Source organism: Lepisosteus platostomus, chromosome 11 (assembly GCF_059453375.1).
Source record: "Lepisosteus platostomus isolate fLepPlt1 chromosome 11, fLepPlt1.hap1, whole genome shotgun sequence".
NCBI lineage: Eukaryota > Metazoa > Chordata > Actinopteri > Semionotiformes > Lepisosteidae > Lepisosteus > Lepisosteus platostomus.
The window spans coordinates 20,668,921-20,692,439 of NC_142621.1; the positions used below are offsets into that span (position 1 = coordinate 20,668,921).

The following is a 23,519-nucleotide window of genomic DNA, read 5'->3' on the forward strand; positions in this document are numbered from 1 at the left end:
TTTTTTTTCTGGCATTTCTTTTAGACAATTTTATACGAATAAAAAAACTATACTAATTTTAAAGGAACAAGATGTAAATCAGGATTGTTCTTAATAAATTGGCAGGCCCAGTTTGAAAATACCACTATGAGTTTAAACATTTCTGTGTAAACAACACAATTCCATGTACTTGTCTAACAATGTTATTAACAGACCATTTTCCAATTCAAAACATTATGTGCTATGGAACAAGTAATAGGTTTATTCCATGCTGAAAAAAAGAAGAAAGAGAACACAACATTTCGGCTGTGGAGCCTTCTTCAGGTGACAAGCTTCAGGTGACACCTGAAGAAGGCTCCACGGCCGAAACAATGTGTTCTCTTTCTTCTTTTTTTCAGCATGGAATAAACCTATTACTTGTTCCTTTGCAGCCTACGCATGCTGACGCAGCTACCCATCTGAACTACATTATGTGCTATGTGTTAAAAACACAGAAATTATCTCATTGGAATTCAAATTGTATTTTCACACCGTTTTTGAGTTTGCATTGCTTAAAAGAAAGTGTTTTGCCATTCAGTTAGATTTATTTTTAAACTTATAGTTCCTTCAAAAGTTAGAACAATAAGTATTGTTACTCAATGAGACTTCAGGTTATGAATTAAAAGGCAATAACAGCTTGAGCTATCTCTATATGGCGATTTTAATCACAATACAATACTAAAACACGAAATGATAGTTGCTTGAAAATTTCATCAGTCACAGAATGGTAGCGCTCGGCTGACAGACAGGGGGCGCTCTGCACAAACCGGGATTCCGGGTAGCATCTCGGCGCCTCCTCGTCAGAGTTAGTGTCAATTTTGTTGCAGTCTTGCTTCAGAACTTGGGCTGCCAGCAACAGGAAAATGGCGACCGAGGAGATACAGGCTGACTTTTCAAAGAACAGCTGAAGATTGACCAGGATCAATCGCAGATTGTGAGTTCGTCGAAGCTTGTTGTGATGTGTGACTCGCCCGGGCGACCCCGACAAGCCCTAGGCTTTCGGGAGGCCTGATGGCAGCCTTGGCCCGGCGGTATTGTGAGAGTCTCGGCTCCGCTTTGTCCAGGAGGCCGCCCTGCTGTTGTGCCGCCCGGGCTTGGTTCAGGGTTGGAGGCCGAGACTTAACAGGGCTTTAGTGACGGATTTTGGATGGATTAACGTCAGGTCACGTTTTATAATGTTGCCGTCTTCTCTTTTAGGGTTTAATGCTGCTATTTTATTATTTGGTAGTTTCTCGGGGGTCAATGAGCCGTGTTGTTTTTGTATAGAAGCACAGTCGCGTACGTACTAGGACATCAGGACGCAAGAAACTGTCGAAAAATTTAAAATATTTTCCGTTTAGGTTATGATTTGTGGAGTTAAAGCAGTTTATCAGGATAGAGGAGTGTTCTGTGTGTTTCATGTTATGTTGTGGCCGTTTTAGAAAAAGCCTTTATCATCAAAGTGAGTCCCAGGCTTAAGGTTGTGGCCTAGTTAGGACGTAACTGACTTTTTAAAAAATGCGTACATAAGATAAATCAGTTTCTCGCAGCGGCTGGAATATCTTTTACATGTTCTGGTCGGATTATACGGAGAGGGAAGGTAAGTTACTGATGTATTTTTAATATTGTAGGCCTCAGGCCTCTAGCGGGTTAAATTTCGGAGTTGGCCGTGTGGATGTGACTCTCGCTGGGCATAATGTAGAATCGTTTTGGTCTTGTTTTAAAAAAAAACTCCTACAGAACAAGTCTTCGCGTACTTTTGAATTCGGGAGCCCTACTGGTTTGAATTTGGGGATTTTTAAATGCACATTGTTGGCTTATTTTAGGAATATCTGGGTGGAGTAGGCTCTGCCGCCGTCGTGTTGTTTTCAAATTTGCAATTTGTCTTCCTATGCCTAGTGCTCTGTTTCATTTATTCCTCTTGAAATAGTGTTTTTGACCTCGATATTCACCGAAAAAGTCCATCTTGTCGACGCCCCAGTGTCCGGAGTCGCAGCTTCTGTGTCCCGTCTTGTGAGAAATGGCCACGGAACCTCTTGCGCCGTGACTGTCGAAATTTACGCAATTGACTGCTGTTGCTGAGGAAATCACAGCATGTATTATAACTCTGATGAAGGAAGTTTGATTTCAGTAGAGAATAATTAATGTAAAACACAGCAGTAAACTTAAAAGGTAACAGTTTCTTAACGCTTTTTAGATCCGGAGTGCGTGAATATAAAATCAGATTTGAATCTTGTCAACTCACGGTTTTGATCGCTCTCGTACTGCTTTTCAGACGGTGTTCCCTTCAGATTCCGAATTTAACTCAATAAATTTGCCAACATAGAGCTCATTGGCGTTTTTATTATGCTTTCGCTAAAGCTTCCTATAAGTACGACATGTGAAGTCTCTCGAAATCGGTTTTGTTTAACGAATATACGTGCAGTAGAAGCTTTCAGCAGTTAAAAGTAACACGTTGAGAACTGCGGATGATCATTTTTTCCCCGTAATCGAATGTTTGTTTTGCAAAATCTCTGAGTCTACGGCACGAAAAGGCAGGAGTCCTTCCATCTCAGAGTTATTCCTGAGTGGGGTTTGATTTTCGACTGTTTTGTGTTTTTAAAAATTATGCGTGCATTTCTGTAAGCATATTCACCTAGAACGTTTTTTTGTGTGAAAGCGGAATTAGGCATGTGCAGTGCTTTTATTCGTGAACAGTTTGTAGTATTAGGAGTGTCCTAAACTGTTGTCACTTGACAAAGTGAATAAGATTGTGCAGTATCAGTTACTTTTCATTTGGTGTACTTGTTTTCCCTCAATTTCCCTATAATATATCAGAAAAGCATTCTGATCTAGTTGTAAAAGTGTTTGCCTAGGCTTGTTCTCCAACACCAAGGTCGGGCCTGTAGTGCTACTGCCTGTGATGACTGGCAAACTGCCTTCTTTTGCTTTCTTCAATGACATAGCAGAGTCTGCCACAGAAATGCATTGTTTGTAAGCGTGGATTAACCTTTTCCAGGTTTCTCTACAAATGTAGTTTTCAGATCTGGTCCTGAGGAACCCCTGTTACCCAGGTGGCTTTCTTTCCACCTGAAGTTAGTTAGAAAAACAAAATTGTAAAAGTATGCTTTGAATCGGAACTTAAAGCAAGTGAAGGAATATAGTTGAAAAGGTGAGGCTTTTCCTTCCCTTCCTTTTCAATCCCATCTCTGGAATCTCGGGAAGTAGACCGCAAGCCTGTAGAGATTGTTGTGCCAGAGAGCCAAATAATACTAATGTAGTCCACTGCTCTGGCACAGGTAGCTCAACATGTCTCTTTTGTAAACTTTGGGGTCTAACATTTCTTAGTGTGAACAACTAGGTAAACCTGAGGTTCCATGTTTAGAAATGAGTACATTCAGTCAATGCCAATGTTAGCAGTTAGATCATGGACTTCTGTACCTGCTTAATCATATTTACATTTTATATTTGCACAATCATTAGCACATTAGGGCTCTGTGGCTAAGGATCTGTGCCTGTGACTGGAAGGTTGCCGGTTCAAATCCCGCAGCTGGCAGAGGAATCATATTCCGTTGGGCCCCCAAGCAAGGCCCTTAAAATGGCTGACCCTGCGCTCTGACCCCAAGCTTCTCTCCCTGTCTCTGTGTTTCATGGAGAGCAAGCCGTGGTATGCAAAAAGACGAATTCCTAATGCAAGAAATTGTATAGGGCTCATAAAGCCACATTAACATTATTAACATTAACATTATTCATTATTTTACCTTTGGATTTTGTCCAGTTTTCAGTTAAACATTGTCTTTAATAGTGTTTATAAGACTTAAATGAAGTTATTTCCATTCTTGCTGGCCTGATTGTGGTTTTACATGTTAATCAACACTGTTGTTCTTTGCCCTAGGATTTGGTCAGTTTTCATTTTGTCACATTTTTATAAACAGAAACAATATGCTCAGTGCTAGAATTTTGCTGATGAAAGGCAAGGATGGCTGAAATTTTCTTTCCTGGAATTCACTGGGCACTGGCAGCTTTAAATAGATTTATAAAACCTTTTCTGTGCCAAAAATAGTCATTGGTGAGGAAGCTGTCTCATACTGTAAGCTCTAATGGCTCATTTTTTGGCACTGATTGGCCAGCTACATTTTGGAATACAATGTACAGTAAGTGCTCTACTCATTTCTTTACAAATATAAGAAAAATATCAGGGCAATTTATCAATGTGTCTAATGGGTTGATTTATCAGGTGGCACTCTACCCCAAGTTTCAGTTAGAGATGACAAATCTGACTATGAATACAGTTGTGAACTAACCTCCTCCGTTTTTGTGATATTGAGAACTTATCACTTATGGAAAACTTTCTGCCCCTAAAAACTTGTCTGGAAGCACTGAAGGCACATGATGTAGCTGTTCCAACTTTAACATCACAGAATGTGTAGAGTTATTGATGAGAAGAAGCTCTGTGGCAAATCAGTTCTTGTGCTCGTCTTGTATGTACTTGCTGAATGACTGTCACGTCACCAAACTTTGCACTTTTTCAGCACTCTGGGGCATTTTCTAGGCACTGCTGTTCTCTGCAGTGGCCAGCGTTGGAACCTTTCAAACAAATGAAAACTTAATGTACAGTATTTCCAAACAGTTATTGGTTAATGGATTTATGGCTTTCCCCACTGTTAGATTGGAGGATATTCAGCAGAATGTCTCTCATGTGAGCCATTATGTTCACCCCCAGTCTCACTGTTTTTTTTCCAGCGTTGCTAGTTGTACTGCATAAATAGAATTTCAGGGTCATATTTCTCACTAACAGAATTTTCTCTCATTCGCACTTCCTCAGCTGTAAACCAATTTTAGAAGAGCCACAGCCACTGCACTGTAAACGTCAGCAGTGTGCTCATCACTTACAGACCTAACTGCAATTGTTCAACGTCAGGTCTGAGCGATAATGAGAGCCGAGATCTTCAGGCTTCTCTTTCCTGTGACGTGCTCTGTGTTCTGCTTTCTTGCGGGTGAGAACATCCTCATCTTGGGCACGGATGTTTAACTGATTGATTGTTCACTGTGCAGCTTTGAAGTTAGGGCCGCTAGTCCCCCACTCTCATTCAAGTGACCTTTAAGGACGATAGAGGCCTTTGCCAGGAACACAGGGAGCACCTGCTTGCTTGATGTTGGAATATAGTTTTGGTCCCAGATAAGTTTTAAGCTGCTGATCCATGGGGTGAGAATGGGAAAGAAAGATGTTATTTGGAATGATGGGTTACAAAAATGACAGTGAAACTGAATTTAACAATGTAAAAAAAATACTATTAAGAGAACTGATGCATTCAGACAAGCACAGGGATGAGACCCACACTAAGAACTGTGAAAACTGATCAATAGAAAGGTTATATATCTGATCAGATCTTGTTGATTTCTGTTTGTGCTTAAACAAACAAATGTATGCAGGTGGGTGCTGCACATTGGTGGTGGTGGAGGGGAGTCCCCAATACCTGTAAAGCGCTTTGAGTGGAGTGTGCTGAAAAGTGCTGTATAAGTGTAAGCAATTATTAATTAAATAATTATATATAGTAATCAGTCTAGAATCAGTACCAAGAAATAAATTAAAATGAGGTTTAATATCAGTGAACATGGATACTTTGTGTATTTGTATTATGTGATTTTGACATGTCAAAACCTCAGTGTTATGTAAATGTTACCGAACCCTTGTTCCAGTTTCAGAAGGCTCTTCTCAACGTTTTCTGACCCTGATTTTTAGCTAGTCATTGTATGTTCTCATTTTTGATGTAGACTGAGATTTTATTATTTTTCCTGACAGAACTGTTGATTCAGTAAATAGTATAACAATACTTTTGCCAAAAGCTTCCAAAATAAAAGCCAATGAAACCTGAAGAACACAAGCAACCCTACTCAATGGTTCAGCTTTTCTCCACCACAGTGATGTGTTGTATACAGTGAAACAGGATTCAAAACTTAATTTCCAAATGCACCTGACATGTGCATCTTGTTTTTCCCATGACTGCTCTTAGCCTTAAATTAAAGATTAACACAGTGTTTTTGTTTCCAAATGTACAATCTTAGTTTATTCAGCCTTCTGTGCTTCAGCAAATGGGGTATGAATATATTGTATGTATAAAGCAGAGTTCCCAGAGCCCTTTCAGTTAGCTGCATTTTAGATTTATCAGATGTCTTTTAATGCAGCTTCATTCTCTGGAACTAACTGAATTGCCTTTGCACATACCTGTGTCATGGCAATAATAGGACACATGCATGAAACTAGAGCATGGTTTATATGAGACAGTCAGTGCTTAGCCCTGCATCATAGATTCTTTACTGCTCCTACTGTCGTCAGATGAACCCCAAACTGTTTAAAATGGTTACATTGACATCAGTATAAATATTTATTTTCATTGCTGTCTAGCTGTGACATAACATAGCAGTAGCTCACATGATTAAAATAAAGCAATTGTTTGTACTGCACCACTCTAAGGGACTAGAGACATCAATGGCAGAAGTTGCAAACAGGACATCAACAGTGGGCTATGTTGTTCTATCCAAACCCTTACGAAAAGAAGCGAACTGATAAGCGATGCACGGCCTACGTTTCACCACATCCTTGTACATTCCCAGCCAAAAAATTGTAGGAGTTATCCATCTGTATGTTTTCATTTGCCCATTTCAAGTCCCCTGATAAAGGAACAGAATATACCAAACATAACACTTTGTCATTCAGCTTTATGCACTAGAAGCTAGTTGCCATCCTTGCTAATACTCAAGTGAAAATCCTTGTCTACTATGAATTTGTGTCATCTTTTGATTTTTGCTATCCATTAAGATTTTACTTGAATGAAATCTACTCTCAATCACCTTTGTTCCAAACTGAAGAGATTGATCTCCCTGTCCATATGCAGGAATCTCCTGAGAATTGCAATTATTCTTGTTGTTTCAAATTCTAAGGATTAAGTTTTCTTTTGTGGTAGGGTGAGTAAAGCAGTTTTTTTCCACAGTTAACAATTTCAGAATCTTATGAAGGACCTTATCAAATCATTTTTGGAAATCTAAATCGTGTTAAGTGCTTTAGTTTTATCTATTATTGTTGCTTGATAAAGAAATTACAGTAAAATAGGAATATAGCATTAATTATAGCATTAATTTTCCTGGCCTTAATATTCCTGAAATCTTAATATTCGTGGTGGCTTTATGCAGAGGGCAGAGCGGTGGCTCTGTGGCTAAGGATCTGCACCTGTGGCTGGAAGATTGCCGGTTCAAATCCTGCAGCCGGCAGAGGAATCCTACTCCGTTGGGCCCCTGAGATAGGCTCTTAGTCCCAAGTGCTCCAGGGGCGCTGTACAGTGGCTGACCCTGTACTCTGACACAGACTCTGTCTGTGTGTCTCATGGAGAGCAAGCTGGGGTATGCGAAATAGACAAATTCCTAATGCAAGAAATTGTATATGGCTAATAAAGTGATCTATCTATGTTCCAATATGTTGAGGTATCATTTTTGTTTCTAGCAAGAGAGAAATTTATGTTGTTCGTTCAGTCACATTATCAGAAAATCTCACACTTATCCAAACCTTAACATTTTTTAAATAAGTGCAAGAATTTACCAGTTGGTCATGCTGTAGGAAAAGTGACTCAGAGATTTGAAACCACTCAATTAAATCATAAATTCTGAATGGAAAATGCAGGACTGCGTCACCTCTGAAATACTGGAAACTCCCTTTTAAACTCTTAAGCACTTGATTGAACAGTTTTAAAAACAATAAGTGTGAAAGACGGTACCTGGAACTGAATGAAGCTGCTTGTCTTAACCACCCGTGAAGATTAAAAATAACTCTTAAAATGAAATATAAGAATCAAAACAGGATGAAGTGGTTAACTTGCGTTTTGATCGTTGTACTTTTTAAAAGACCCAAAAATTTTTTGCAGTCAAATGAGGTCACTTTATACAGCAGTAGCTGTTTCATAGTTTTTAAATCTGAAGAACGGTTTGAAAATTAGGGCCTAACAACTGAGGAGGAATCTCGACTATCATATTTCCCTTCAACAGAGCATCAGCTTTCAGAAATTGATTTGAGCTCACAAATATATGTGCTGTTTCCCGGGAAAGTCTGAAGTTCTATACATATCCTCTTATATGATGTCTTTCTGGAATATGATTCAGATTAGGCTCCTTCTCCCTGAGGGGTGAATGTTGGCACTGGGGTGGAGTAGATGGGTGTTTATGGGTGGAGGAGTTGTGTGAAATAAGTTAAACCAGTGGTTCTCAAACTGAAAAATGTACATGATTGGTTTCAGAAAGCTTGAGAGGAGTTTTCATATTTTCTATTTTAATAAAATTAGTTTGCGTCAAATACACAGCCTATGTACTTAGCTACATTGATACGGCGCACGCTAATACTTGAGTGTTCATACTCCTCTCGAGCTTTCAGAGACATAGCTTGGTGCCAAATTCGCCAACAGAACAGGTGATCGATAATGAATACCCCACAGAAATCAAGTAATATGTTGTGGCTGAAAGGAATAGATGCCTAGAGTGCTGACACCAGCTCTGATAGATAGCCCACACCCGTTGAGAATGAGGAGGATTATACATTGGCCACTAGGGTTACCAGATTTGAACATAAAAAAAAAAGAGGACACCCTGAGAAACTTTCCTATTGCCTTATCTGGGAAGGGGCTCAGGATGGAGAGGGTTTTCAAAATATCCCATGTTTTATGTTCATTGGTAAAGTAATAATAATAATAATAATAATAATAATTGCTTACACTTATATAGCGCTTTTCTGGACACACCACTCAAAGCGCTTTTACAGGTAATGGGGTCTCCCCTCCACCACCACCAATGTGCAGCATCCACCTGGATGATGCGACGGCAGCCATAGTGCGCCAGAACGCTCACCACACATCAGCTGTCAGTGGGGAGGAGAGCAGAGCAATGTAGCCAATTCGTAGAGAGGGATTATTAGGAGGCCATGATTGGTAAGGGCCAATTTGGAAATTTGGCCAGGACACCGGGGTTACACCCCTACTCTTTTCGAGAAGCACCCTGGGATTTTTAATGACCACAGAGAGTCAGGACCTCGGTTTTACGTCTCATCCGAAGGACGGCGCCTGTTTACAGTATAGTGTCCCCATCACTATACTGGGGCATTAGGACCCACATGGACCGCAGGGTGAGCGCCCCCTGCTGGCCCCACTAACACCTCTTCCAGCAGCAACCTTAGTTTTTCCCAGGAGGTCTCCCATCCAGGTACTGACCAGGCTCACACCTGCTTAGCTTCAGTGGGTTACCAGTTGTGAGTTGCAGGGTGATATGGCTGCTGATGGCTGCTGATGGTTATGGCTGATGGGTGATATGGCTGCTGATGGTTACTGAAACATCAGTAACCATGCTGATGTTTAACTGTGTGAAATGCACAAGTCCCCTCTGCAATAACAGTATCCTCTGTTTTGCTGCCAGAATTTACAAAAGAATCTGTTAATTTGGTTGACGAGCTCTCTCCTTGCGTTGCCTTTTTGTGTTTGTCTGAGTTGACATGAGCTTGCAAGTCAAGTACACCTTTATTTGCCACGGAGACAAAAGTACCAAGCTTACACACCAAACATTAAGCTTTCCAGTCTTCTCTGCCACTCCGAAAACACAGAAATTTATTTTTAAGTTCTGCCGTGAATTTACACTTTTGCTTTGGGATTGTATTTGAGGGTAGGAAAACGAGAAAATAAGGAGCCTTTCGAGGGAATGCTTTTGCACTGCACAGACTGAGTAAAAACACTAATATTAACACCCAATTTCACTCTCTCATGACCTAATCATACGTACAGGACCAAAACCGAACAACAACGTAGGTCCTGATGCGAACTAGAGAAGTTAAGAAATTCTCCGTCTTTCTAACTAGCTTTATAATTTTATAAAATAAAACTTTATAAAATAATGGGATCGAAATTCCTGAAATTTCTGGAAATTCCCCCCGGACGGAGATATAAGGATCAAAATAGAGGACATGGCCGGGCAAATCCGGATGTATGGTAACCCTATCGGCCACCAACACTAGCTCATCTGCTGGATTTGACACAGACAGCAGTGCTAGTGTTAGCAAGCGTCTGAAAACGGCTACAAGGCGGTACGATCCAAATTAACTGCTCAGTGCTATTTTTATTATATGGGCATGGGCTCATGTTGGTCATTGAGATTTTCTGTGGTACCTATGAGAAGATGACTTGTGCTGTAGGTGGTATTTGGATGCTTTGGTTTGATCAGGGGTGGTACTTGGTCCAAAACATTTGAAAACCACTGAGTAAAATAACAGTTCATTGCAGTGTCTTTCATCAGATGGTAAATTGCCCTCACAAGTACAGTAGTGATGTCTTGGCCTGGGTGCAGATCTAATCAAGGTTAAAAAATCAAAATGGAAGTGGCAGTAGAAGTACTGAAAAGAAATAAAGATGGAAAAATACCTTTTGTTCTCTGTTTTAAGCACACTTTCTTTTATTTTCTAGTTGTGAGACCGGGTATGTAAAACATAAGAGGCATAGTCAGGATGCCCTAACTCTTAAGAAATGGCTGGGTGTGATGCATACAGTTAGCTGTAAGAAACCAAACAAGACTGCATAGCCAACACTATCTTCTTTGTTACTGTTCTTATGGTCTGTTAATCAATGACAGAACATTTTTTAAAGGAGCAAGGCAGTTTTGCTTTTCAAAATTATTTCTTGTGTGTAATTCACAATAATGGAAAAGCCAGTGTACATACATGCTTCTATGTTTTGGCATATGTATTCAGTGATGCTGTCCTTTTTTATCAGATCACAGTATGAGTGTTTTGTGAAGGCTGATCTAAAGCACAGTTTGACTTCTGTGCATTTCAGCAACATGTATGAATCTTGAATATTATGTTACTGTATTGAGATGGATTGAATCTATTTCAGGAGGATGAAATTTCATTTTGATTTTAACTTGTGTAGTTAACATGATTTTAATTTTGTCCTGTATAAGGGAAGGGCTCTTAACTGGGTGTCTTGTTGTATGAATTTATTTGCTTACACCTACACCTGTAATAATAATAATAATAATTGCTTACACTTATATAGCGCTTTTCTGGACACTCCACTCAAAGCGCTTTACAGGTAATGGGGACTCCCCTCCACCACCACCAATGTGCAGCATCCACCTGGATGATGCGACGGCACCCATAGTGCGCCAGAACGCTCACCACACATCAGCTATCAGCAGAGTAATGTAGCCAATTCATAGATGAGGATTATTAGGAGGCCATGATTGGTAAGGGCTAATGGGAAATTTGGCCATGACACCGGGGTTACACCCCAACTCTTTTCGAGAGACGCCCTGGGATTTTTAATGACCACAGAGAGTCAGGACCTCGGTTTTACGTCTGATTTAAAGGACAGAGCCTGTTTACAGTATAGTGTCCCCGTCACTATACTGGTGCATTAGGACCCACATGGACCACAGGGTGAGCGCCCCCTGCTGGCCCCACTAACACCTCTTCCAGCAGCAACCTTAGTTTTTCCCAGGAGGTCTCCCATCCAGGTACTGACCAGGCTCACACCTGCTTAGCTTCAGTGGGTTACCAGTTGTGAGTTGCAGGGTGATATGGCTGCTGTAAGCACAATCAATTTTCAGTTTCCTGTTTAGGTTTAAAACATTCTGTCATGTTTGTCTTTACTAATTAAGAAAATAAGGCCTATATTTTGAGAAGAGCATTTCATCTTTGGTTATTCTGTGATTTCAGTGTGGTGGACAAGGCTTGATTGGCAGAGTGGAAATTTAGTCTTCGTCAGACCTCCTTGGACTGTTAAACATTTGCCACCATTTTACAAAGTCATTCAGCTATGTAGTTTGATGCGGATTGGTGCCAGATCTGTCTGTCACTGGCTCACTGTGTCATCCTGAGTGAGGTACCACACTTCCTTGTGCATATTTCACTATTGGAAATGTTTGCTGAATAGGGGAGCTCCAAAACAACCAAAAAAATATTTAATAAGAATAAATTAAATAATTGTCACTTTCTCCTAACCATCTCAATAATGCCACAGTGCCAATCTCCATAATCAGTCCTATCATTAAAGCCTTCTATGGGATGTGATGTTATCTGTCTTTCACAGGGGCCCACTTGATTGTGGAACAAACTAGCTGCATGTTTTAGTTCTAAAGAACATTTTGGTCTTGCAAATGGACAGGTGTCCAAATTCAACCACAAACCATGATTTTTTGTTCTTGTAGCCCTGACTGGATTGAAATAGCGCAGAACACACCTTCTGTTAAAGCCAGGACCCGTTGTGAACAAAGTGTGTGGTGGATTTAAGTAACAGTCTGGGCTAGCAACCCACTAGAAAGCAGATGGTAAATATAAACCTAGTTGTTGGCTTTTTTTATTGGATGGTCTACAAAATAAGCCCCATATCAAAACAGTTGTTAATGTGACATGAACAGGTATTCTGCCCTTCAAGTAAACATGACAGCACTCATGCATTGTTTTGTTAATTCTTCTACAGGTGTGTAGCAACAACTAGAATGTGCTGCCTGTGTTTAAGGTATCTGGTGCCTGTAGTGCTAGTGTGACTAAAATGACCATCCTGTGTTCAGATTGCTTGGAAATGCAAAAGTTTTCACAGCTTGAAATTCCAAAAGCAGTGATATCATTGAGTAGAAAGAAGGATTAATGCCTAATTTTAAAGGTCTGTTTTTAAGGCACTGTAACTTAATGAACCCTATCACCAGCTTAGACACTATAATGTGAATACAGATAATTCTCTGACAGTGTGGTTTCTCTCAGGATTTGTTAGGGTTTACTACCAGGTAAATCTTTTCAGCCTCTTGCCTTTTGTAGAGTGCAAAGTGTATTCAATCCCCCCATTTCAGGTGAGCATATGTAAGTATTGGGACAAATGTCTGACGAGTGTTAGAACTGTTGCAGATAGTTTGAGCATTACAAATCATCAATAAGGAATGTCTTGAAAAAGGAAAACAGCAGCAATTGGTGACAGAAAAATAATGAGAGTTGTGAAGAAAAAAACATACAATAACAACCAAAGAAATTGCAGGGTTCAGGGCTGAAAGTATTTCAGTACACTTATGTGCAGAAGACTGCAACAGGAGAATTACAATGGATACACCGCAAAATGCAAGCCTCTCATCAGAACTAAAAAAAAGGTGTATATTAGAAATTGTGAAGAGGATCACTTAGGTATATGGTTCAAGTACAATTTAAATATTGTCCCTTGATCTCAATTTCTGAGTAGTTTTGGGCAGTATGTAATTTCAGTACTGTGAGTGAAAAGTGTTGTATCGTTGTGAACTAGCTTTCTTGAACAAGAGGAGGCTAGTTGGCCTATCTAGTCCATTTGCTAGTTAGTGTCTAGTCTAATTGATCCTCAGATCTTATCTAGCCATATTTTGAAAAAAGCCTGGGTATTAACTTCAGCAACATGTTTGGTTAGCTTGCTCCACACTTCTCTAACCCTTTGTGTAAAGAAGTCTTTCCTGTTCTTGTGTTTTAAATGCACTTCCATGAAGTAGATGCTGTGCAAGTGAAAAAACGTATCATAGCACTTTTTTTCCCCAGAAGATAGTCACACTTTCCTTAATGTTCTAGATTTTAGCCTTTGGTTTGGCCATTCTCCTGTGATTGTGATAAAATGTATTGCTGTATAAATTGTGACTATTTTAACTGTCAATTGTCTGGCTAGCCATATACTTTCCGCACATTGGAACCAGATTACATCAGTTTCTGGTGTCCTCTTGTCTGCATGGCTCCGTAACATAGAGAAGAAACCATTCTCATAATTGCAAAATGGAGAATCCTTGCATTTAGAAGAAGTCTGATTTTCTTTGCACCTACAGCACCAAGTGAAATGTGCAGAGTAGCAGCTTATTCTTTCTCTTCTCATGTTGTCAGAACACTGCACTCTGATAAAGTGCTGGGCCCAGTGTGCTTCCTGGTTTGATCTCGGGAGGATGGCTTTGTACCGTCTTTGGACAGTCCCCAGGAATAAGACGCTTTGTGCGTAGTCTGCAGGCTATATTTAGCTAACTGGAACCGGAATGTGTTTTGACAGTCGGGCCCTGCATGGGGGTGTGGCTATGTCAAAGAGTCACTGTGTTGAAGAAAGCTGTTGACATGAATAGCTGTGGCGTGTGGAGCGGGGAGATAATCACACTTTGATTATTGCATTTGTACTCTATTGGGTGCTTGTGTCAATGTTAATCGGGGATGTACGTGGTGGTTTTAATCAAACGTTTGGCTCTTTAAAGAACCGCAGACTTCCCTGTCTGGCTGCTGCGCTTTCAGCCCTCTGTATTGTACGGGCTGGCCGAGTGCTCTCCTGTGAGGGCTGGAGGGAGTGGGGGAAGAACGACCCACGTTTATTCTGTCTGCTTAGCTTCCTAGATCAGGGACGGCGAGTGCTGCCTTGTTAAATTGTTTTTCCCTTTAAGTCATTAAAGTCTTTTCTATTCAGAGCTATTGGAGTTGGTGGACATAGCTTGTTACTTTCCGAAAACCGTATATTCTTAATTTCACTAATGCTTAAAGTGTCTATTATGGACCTTTTTATATTATTGGGCATTTTAGTGCATTCATCGGAGCGCAGTTGGGTACAATAGCAGTGCTCTACCTGGGATTTGAACCTCCAGCCTTCAGGTTCCCCTTGGCAATCTGAGCTGTAACTACTTCGCCACACTACTGCTGTATATCGTTTTTTTTTTCACTTTTTAAGGAGGACTCGCGTGTCAACTTGAGTCTGTCTGACTGTTCATATCGGCTCTGTGGATTTTGTGTTGCTTATGAAGTTGGTGGTGTAGAAGTTTTTGTTGTTCAAGCTAAGGTGGTGCAGTCTGAGTGAGACTGATAAGGAAATTGGATAGCAGGCAATTAGGAATAAACCCTTCAGAGAAGAGGGGTTTTATTCTGGTGTTGAGGCGTAATGCTTTGCTGTAGTTGTAAAAGACGCCAGCTTCCCACTGGTAATTTAAGCGAACAGAAGCAACTTCTAGTGCTTCCATCAGTTCAGCAGTGGCTTCTGGTGTTTTTGCCCTAAGAGCAAAAACCAGTTGGGTATATTTCTTTTGTATTAAAATGTGATTACAGTCCTCATCTCGAAGCGAGATCTCTGGTTTTGTACAGTCTCTAGTGTATGTTTTAATAATAATAATTGCTTACACTTTTATATAGTGCTTTTTCTGGACACTCCACTCCAAGCGCTTTACAGGTAATGGGGACTCCCCTCCACCACCACCAATGTGCAGCATCCGCCTGGATGATGCAACGGCACCCATAGTGCACCAGAACGCTCACCACACATCAGCAATCAGTGGGGAGGAGAGCAGAGTAATGAAGCCAATTCATAGATGGGGATTATTAGGAGGCCATGATTGGTAAGGGCCAATGGGAAATTTGGCCAGGATGACGGGGTTACATCCCTACTCTTTTTGAGAAACGCCCTGGGATTTTTAATGACCACAGAGAGCCAGGACCTCGGTTTTACGTCTGATTTAAAGGACGGCGCCTGTTTACAGTATAGTGTCCCCGTCCCTATACTGGGGCATTAGGACTCACATGGACTGCGGGTGAGCGCCCCCTGCTGGCCCCACTAACACCTCTTCCAGCAGCAACCTTAGTTTTTCCCAGGAGGTCTCTCATCCAGGTGCTGACCTGCTTAGCTTCAGTGGGTTGCCATGGCTTTTTTTTGCAGTGGCAGTTTAGCTTCTGTCTCTAAATGTCGGAGTTTCCTTCTTCAGGTTGTTCTGGTACAGCATGAGGCTGTTGTTTGAATTTTGTAATGGTTCTTTTCAGAATTAACAACATCTGTTCAGTTTAAATAGAAACCACTTTTCCGTTTCTTCCAGAGGAGCTGCTGGTTCGGGGCCCAGGATACACGTCTAAACACAAATCTTGTTTCTGACCCATGTCCTCTTGATTGTGTTGACTTTCCAGATCCTTTCTGTTTCCCCTCAACCATGGTATTAAATGGTATCTTCCATTTAATTAAAGAAACCTTTTTGCAACAAAGTATTTTGGTGTCTTATTAAAAAAAAAAATATTGTGGGGACACTGCAGTACTGGTATCGGTAGTCGCAGAGCAGCAGCAGATGTCCCTGGGAGTCTCTTATGCAGCATCCACTGATACTGTCTCTGAAACCACTGTTACTGGCTTTGAATTGACAAAAATACTAAATCTTTTTTTTCTCTCTCTCTCCTTTTCTCTTTCAGGTTATGTATTTCACACTATGTGCTGAATGTCCATGATGTCTGAAAATATTTAAGAATATTGATGATTGGAAGAGTTTTTTGATTCCAGTGGAATCTGTAGGCTTTTTTGTTTTTGTTTTTAAGAAAATTAAAGAAAATTGTACTCTGCTACAATGCCCGTACAAGCTCCACAATGGACGGAATTTCTTTTGTGCCCCATCTGCACGCAGACTTTTGAGGAAACCATCCGCAAGCCCATCAGTCTGGGCTGCGGCCACACTGTCTGCAAGATGTGTTTGAACAAGCTGCACCGCAAAGCCTGTCCCTTCGACCAGACCACTATCAACACCGACATCGAGCAGCTGCCTGTCAACTCGGCGTTGCTGCAGCTGGTGGGCGGACAGGTAGGGGCACACTGAGGCGCTGCTAATGTGTTTCTAACACAGGCTGCGTCTACTGTTATCATTTAACATTTTGAAATGATAATTCAAGCATGATTTCCATCAGCAATACATGCAGTTCATTTGTAGCATTTAAATGTCGTGGTGTAAAAATTAATAAGTGGTTGGTTCTTATGTCACTATAAAATACTGTTTGTACCATTTTAGTTTTAAAACTTTTTTCTCACTATTTTTGTATAATTTAAGTTGCTTTAACATAGTATTGCAGAAAGTTACAGCTGTGGGTTTTTCCAGGTTTTACTTATACAGCTTGTCCAATCTCCTTTGTGTTGAACTTCTGTTGCCAACCAACTTTGTTAAAATGGGGATCTAGGGGGTTTCCAGCTCTGTCGGCATCTTTTTTTTCTCTTGAAAAGCTGAAATTGCTTCAGAGCGATATGCCTGTAGAAATCCAGATATTTTCATTTGAAAAGCATTTTGTTAATCGCAAAAGTTTTAAAGATGACCTCATTACCAGTCAATATAAGCAGTGCTAGTCTATACACTGTTAAACTGTTCATATCTGCACAGTCATGAACAAGAAATGACTGAAGCTGCTGGAGCAAGTAGTGTGAGGAGGTCTGTCTGCATAGTTTCTGTTCCAGCCAAGCTGACACTCGGGTCTCTGCAGCCTGCGCCTTTGTCCTTCTTTGGTCATTCCTTGCACCTCTAGTGCTGAATCCAGGCATGCTGAGTCATGACACCCAACAGACTAGGCCATAGTGGAACGCTGAGTCATTATTTGCTATGATGGACAGTAGCCAGCCCAGGTTGCATTCCCCTGGAGTTCCAGCAAGAACAACCTCACATGTGGAAGATGTTGTCTTGGCTTGCAGCCCTGTGGCTCTAAGTCTCAGGGAAGATTGGGTTAGGATAATTTGGGGATTCATATTAGCTCTTGCGTCATTACACATTAAAATTGTCTCTGATGAAGTGTGACTTAAATTATACTGAGTTGTTTCACCATGTGCTTGCTTGGATTAAGCTAACAAGATAGATGTAAATCCCTGTTAAAAATTGAATCAGTTAGCAAGGTCTGTTAGTCCCTTTCAGCTTTTTTCTTGCAGAGCAGAAACATTTTCATTTTCTGCCAGATTATTTTTACAGATTAAATCCTTTATTTTGCAATTGTAATAATCACAAAACACAGTGGAAGGCTGTCTATATCTAGTATGTAACTGCTGTACGTAGCTGACGGTATGGAACATGAAGGATGCCTGTGTTAACATACAGGTAGAAAGCAAGGAATAAGATTCAAGGTTGAAAGATAAAATATCCATGTGATTTATAGTAGATATGTGAATACAATTATATTTGATAGCTGTGATGTTTCTGGATTGTTTTCAGTAATAAAAGTGAATTTGGTATTTTTCTGAGTGTAGATGTAATGAGCTGGTATCTCAGGGCTGAAGACAATGGCAGCTGAAACCTTGAGTTGCCAGGCAGAGTTACAGCACAGACAGTAGTTTACAGTAGCAGTAGTTGCTGAAGGACTTTTTCAATACAATGCAGAGTGCTTGTCAGGCCCAAAGTCTTGGATCCAGATCCTGCACAAAATAACTTGAGCTAGGTGTCAAAGTTTACCACACCGTGAGAGGTTCCACAGTGTATGCGATGTGTTCATTAGAAGTGTTCTGTTCCTGATTTACACTTTGTTGTTCCTGCTCTGAATTGCAGTGTTAAAATGGGATTGAAATTCATTGGAGCATGGGTGGCTTTAAAATATCAAGTTGGTCAGTGTTTTTTACAATTCTCTGTGCGATTGGAAGGCAGAAAATGACTAGGATTTCAGATAGAGCCACCTCAGTGCAACCTAGTTCTTTTTCTCTGGAAAACATATCTAAAAACAGGTATTTACAGCAAAGTGTTTCTCAGTAAATGTACTCAGAAAATATTATAAAATACTAATAATTGTTATACAAGTCTTTAATTAAATGAAATTTAAAGAGCAGTAGAAATCTGCTGGGCAAGCAGTAGTAAGATCCACATCTCTGTAATAAGGATGCTTTTAAATAGTTTTTCTTCAGCACTGCAAAAAATATTTGTGGCTATTATGACCCATGTTTCTTTGAATCAAGGTCCAACACTTTTCAGTTACAATCAGGTTGATTCTTGAAAATCTGATTTGGCTTTGTTAAACCTCAAATCCTTGTTTTCCGTCAGGGAGATGCGCTGATTAATGTGCAGCCGAGTAAGACCTAGCTCTGATTTAATGTCTTTCTCTTTTTCCTTCAACAGGTGCCCAAACAGCAGCCCATCACGCTGTTGACAGGAGCAGAAGACACCAAACACTATGATGAAGCACGGAAGTGTGTGGAGGAGCTCGCTCTCTACCTCAAACCTCTCAGCAGCACCCGAGGTAAGACATGCTGCTGGTTTCTAGACATAAGCTCTTTTCTAGCCATGTCATTGTGGTCACCTTGTCAACTGAGATTTCGTTGTGGACACCCCAGTTGTTTCCTTCCATACCACCCTTAAAAAAAGCTCTGGCTGCTGCAGTAGGGATTTGATATTAATGTCAGCAGGCCACTGGAAGTGGAAACAGAAATGACCTGTGTTTGGTGAATTTTGCCTCATGTTTGTTTTACTACCTACAAGAGGATAATTATTTCATATGACAAGGAGACAGTTCAGTCTGCCTCAGACATTGATGTGTGTGAAATACAGGCATTTCAAGGAAGAAAAATATTGCTAAGAACAAAAATTACTATTGTTAAACATAACCCTTAAGATAAGTATGATATATTGAAAAAGAGAGTGCACCTGTTATGCCAGACTTATTTCCAAAGAGACCTTTGATGTTTCTGAATCACGTGCTGGTCTGTAATTGGGTATGTAAGGTTGTTTCAATTTTTCTTCCTTATTTGTGGAGATAAGATAATGTGTCCTTCATAAAAACTGATCAAAAAGTTAGTTTAAGAACAAGGAATGTTTGTAGTTTATGTAATTAATATAATAGCAATCCCAATTTCTGTTAAAAATACTCAGATCTAGAGGAGGTTTCTAGAATTATTAAGGGATATAAAGGAATTAAAGTTGTTCACTGTGATAGTGTGTAAAGAAGAGGAAATATCAATACCATGATATCTGAAATTTTTCACAAGCAGCAGAGTCAGATGTTGGCCTGCTGTCATCATTGCAAAATTTAATGGTTGTTATGCTCTCCTGGACCAGTTCTGTACCCTGATAGAGCAATAGAATCATTAAAGTTATAGTTAACGGATGAGATAGTGATTGCAGGACATTAAATACTTATAAAGGTATATATCTGTATAGAATGATGAGCATAATTGGTATTACATGTTGAGTAACAATTACTTGCTACCTTCATGTATTTGCAGAAGAAGCAGCTGCCACCTTGTAATGTGTTATACCAAATCTGCAATCAGACTTGTTCAAATGAGTTTCAGCTGTATCAGCTTTTTGAAACTTTAAATTTAGTTATTTATCACATATTTGCTGGAAGCACCTTTCGTAGCAATTACAGCTGTTAGTCTTTTTGGGTAAGTACCTACAGTCTTGTTTCTCCTGGACACCAATTCTATGCGCTAAGGGGGAGCACATCTTAAGGATTTTACGATTTGTTGGTTCCCTTTCCCTTACCGTTTAAATGTAGTTAAGCAACTCTTTGCATTAATGTGTTGTATGCACAGTGGTTTTTTGAACTTTGGCTCTGTGTTGATGAGCACTGCGTGCCTCACAGGTGTCGGGCTGAACAGCACCACTCAGAGCATGCTGAGCCGCCCCATGCAGAGGAAACTGGTGACGCTAGTGCACTGCCAGCTGGTGGAGGAGGAGGGGCGCATCAGAGCCATGCGGGCTGCCCGTTCCCTTGGCGAGAGGACAGTCACAGAGCTCATCCTGCAGCACCAAAATCCACAGCAGCTATCTTCCAACCTGTGGGCAGCTGTCCGTGCAAGGGGCTGCCAGTTCCTCGGGCCTGGTAAAGTGCACCTGTCCAAAACATGATGTTCTGTCAGACCTGGTCTGCAATCTGCAGGTTCTAGAATGCACATATAGAGCCTACACCAGATTGTCCATTTTTGAATAACACAAGCTTAAACTTCTTTAGGACCTATATTCTCCTTCATATTGACTGTACTAACTAAACATATCAGTTAAGCGGTAGGGAGAACTGAAAATGTATCTATACTAGTAAGCCTTGTTTTGAATGCCAGACATTCACTTATCACTAGCATTAGTGAAAGCTGCAAATAAATGTAACCTTGGAATAGTCGCTGGTTATAATCTCTGAAGTGTGGCACCTATTAACACACTTTAAGTATCGATATGGGGGTGGGTCGAGCTCAGAGTCTACAGATTTTGCCATTGTTAGGTACCTTTTCATTCAGTGCTATTATATCAAGTGTTATATACTCACGATATATTGTCACATTAGAGAGAAAGCATCATTTGAAGAATTGTATGCATCTCTACAAGCAAACTGACACCTGTGCTAGCTCTCACTAAAAGGGTCAGACATGGCATAACTACATGTATAGGTAAACCAAAAACTCCAAGATGGGTTACAGTTTCAAGTGCTTAAGCACGCAATGTCTGACCTGCTTTTGTAGTTGTCATGTACATTATCTGTATAGTCCTGCGTGCAACTGCTGTATCTCTTAATAATACTCAGTAAATCTTGTCTGATGTGTCCTCCTGCAGCAATGCAGGAAGAGGCCCTGAAGCTGGTTCTGCTCGCCCTGGAAGACGGCTCAGCTCTGTCCCGGAAGGTCCTGGTTCTGTTTGTGGTTCAGAGGCTAGAGCCACGCTTCCCTCAGGCCTCAAAGACGAGCATTGGCCATGTTGTGCAGCTCCTTTATCGGGCGTCCTGTTTCAAAGTAAGGGCAAATTTACAGTCTAGCAAAGTCTAGAGAAGATGTACTCTGGATTTTGCAGCATTTGTTTTGTTACATTACAGGTACAATTTTAATGTTTCTCTTATCAGTGCTGTATTGTGGCAATGAATGCAAGCAAACCGTTTACAGATAGGGTGGTATATACAGACAGCCCCCATTATAACTATCCCCACTATGCAATTGTCCTTGCAGTTACGCCATTGATTTTTTTAAACTGGAATGGAAACAATACATCCTACAAAGTGCTCTGGATGCAAAATTCTCACAAAAATGAGCATTGAAAAGAACAAAAAACTAACTAAAATTCTTGTAAATGTCCTTTGTAATAAAATAAATTTAGCCTTGTCATATACAGTACTGTTTTAATTGTTTGCATGTGTGAACTGTACAGGCATGTATTGTGTGCTGTAAGTTGCAGTAGAAAATGGGAAGTTCCCACGTACTCTGTCATCTTACAGATCCGCCCTGGATCCCCTGCACCGTCGCCTGTCTCCAGTACTCTCTTAGTGCGCTTCTCAGTTATTGGTGAACATGTGCAATGTTTTTATCGTCTCACAATTACCACATCCCTGCAACATGGGTTCAGAGCATTGTGGAACAAATATTTTAAGTGCTGAGTGTCAGCTACATGTAAAAATACATTTGTTAAAAGTAGTGCAAAGAGGTGAACTTTTTTCAAAAGTTAAATGCATTTCATTTCTAATATGACAAGAAGGCAGCAGAGCACAAAGAATTCACAAGAAACAACTTGCATTTGATTGAATTGAAAAATTCTACACTGTAAGTTTAGTCCAGACTTTGCAGTCCACATTAAAGACTTGCCATGAGGACCCTTCTGGCTAATCGGGATTTGATTCCCAGTAGGGTTCTTTTTGGTGGAAAATGCCATGATTGCATTTTCACAGTAATGGAGCTCTGTGGGAATGGCCTGGACAGAATGACAAACCTTTGAATCTGCTCTTCTGTATTTTGTGAGTTTTCTTTGTATGTTTGAGAATTTGTTGACAACTGCAGGAGATTTTTAGACAGGGGTCCTCACCTTGCTCCTGCAAAATCGTAGGCCTTTCTGGTTTTCAGTACAGGTATCCCAGTACATACATGTAGTCAATAACTAGCTAAATTATCAAGTTTTCACATTTTATTTTTTTGTAACACAAAAATAGTCTATTCACTTATTAAAGGCCGCATGGTAAATACTGTGAAATTGAAACACATAGCATACCTTTGTCTAAATCTTTTTATGTTTTTAAATGTGTAATAATGCATTAGCCAGTGTGCTCAATGTTAATCGCCTTCATATGATGTAAATGTACCCATTTGTAGTGAGTGAAGAACTCTTAAATGTAGTGCTTTGCTCAAGGGTACAGCAGCCTTACCCCACCTGGAATTTGAACCCACAACCTTGCAGTTACTGGTCGAGAATGTAAACCACATCTACACTACGTCTTTTTAGAAAACTAGCTGAACTGACAGAACCTTTGAATTGGCACAATGCTTCAGTATGTGGTAGGTTGTTTCTGTGGAGCTTTACCAATCATTTCTTACTTCATTTCTTTACCAATCATACTCGATCATATTTGAGTCTCCTGGCTGACAGCATTTCCAGCTTTCTTCAGCTATTTTATCTGCAGGATTTGATCCCGGACATCTGCAATTATATTCACATATCCCCATGCAGAAGCTCACTTACTCAATTATCTCATGAAAACACCAATATTGCTTTTTGTCTATGTGAATATTCTGCCTCATCTCTCAGAATCATTTAATTATTCAGGACCTTTTAATTCTGTGACTCCTGTGGCGGCTCCTGACCACCTTTCCTGTCACCCACAGGTAACCAAGAGAGATGAAGACTCCTCACTGATGCAGCTGAAGGAGGAGTTCAGGACGTATGAGGCCCTTCGGCGTGAGCATGACTCCCAGATCGTCCAGATAGCCATGGAAGGTGGACTGCGCATCGCCCCAGACCAGTGGTCTTCACTGCTATATGGGGACCAGTCCCATAAATCCCACATGCAGTCTATCATAGACAAGGTAGGAGGACTG

At 40.5% G+C, this 23,519-nt stretch overlaps 1 protein-coding gene across 4 annotated transcripts in view; it reads left to right on the forward strand.

Annotated features, from left to right (window-relative positions):
- Positions 1–795: 795 nt before the first annotated feature.
- The window catches only part of rc3h1a (ring finger and CCCH-type domains 1a), a 52,733-nt gene continuing 30,009 nt past the window's right edge, over positions 796–23,519 (forward strand). For all 4 annotated transcript variants that reach the window (XM_088598839.1, XM_088598842.1, XM_088598840.1 and 1 more), the window contains exons 1-6: positions 796–952; positions 16,196–16,578; positions 18,853–18,973; positions 20,318–20,557; positions 21,280–21,455; positions 23,307–23,507. In XM_088598839.1, coding sequence (XP_088454965.1) covers positions 16,348–16,578; positions 18,853–18,973; positions 20,318–20,557; positions 21,280–21,455; positions 23,307–23,507 — 969 coding nt within the window. In that variant the 5' untranslated portion in view covers positions 796–952; positions 16,196–16,347. The remainder of the gene's footprint in view (positions 953–16,195; positions 16,579–18,852; positions 18,974–20,317; positions 20,558–21,279; positions 21,456–23,306; positions 23,508–23,519) is intronic.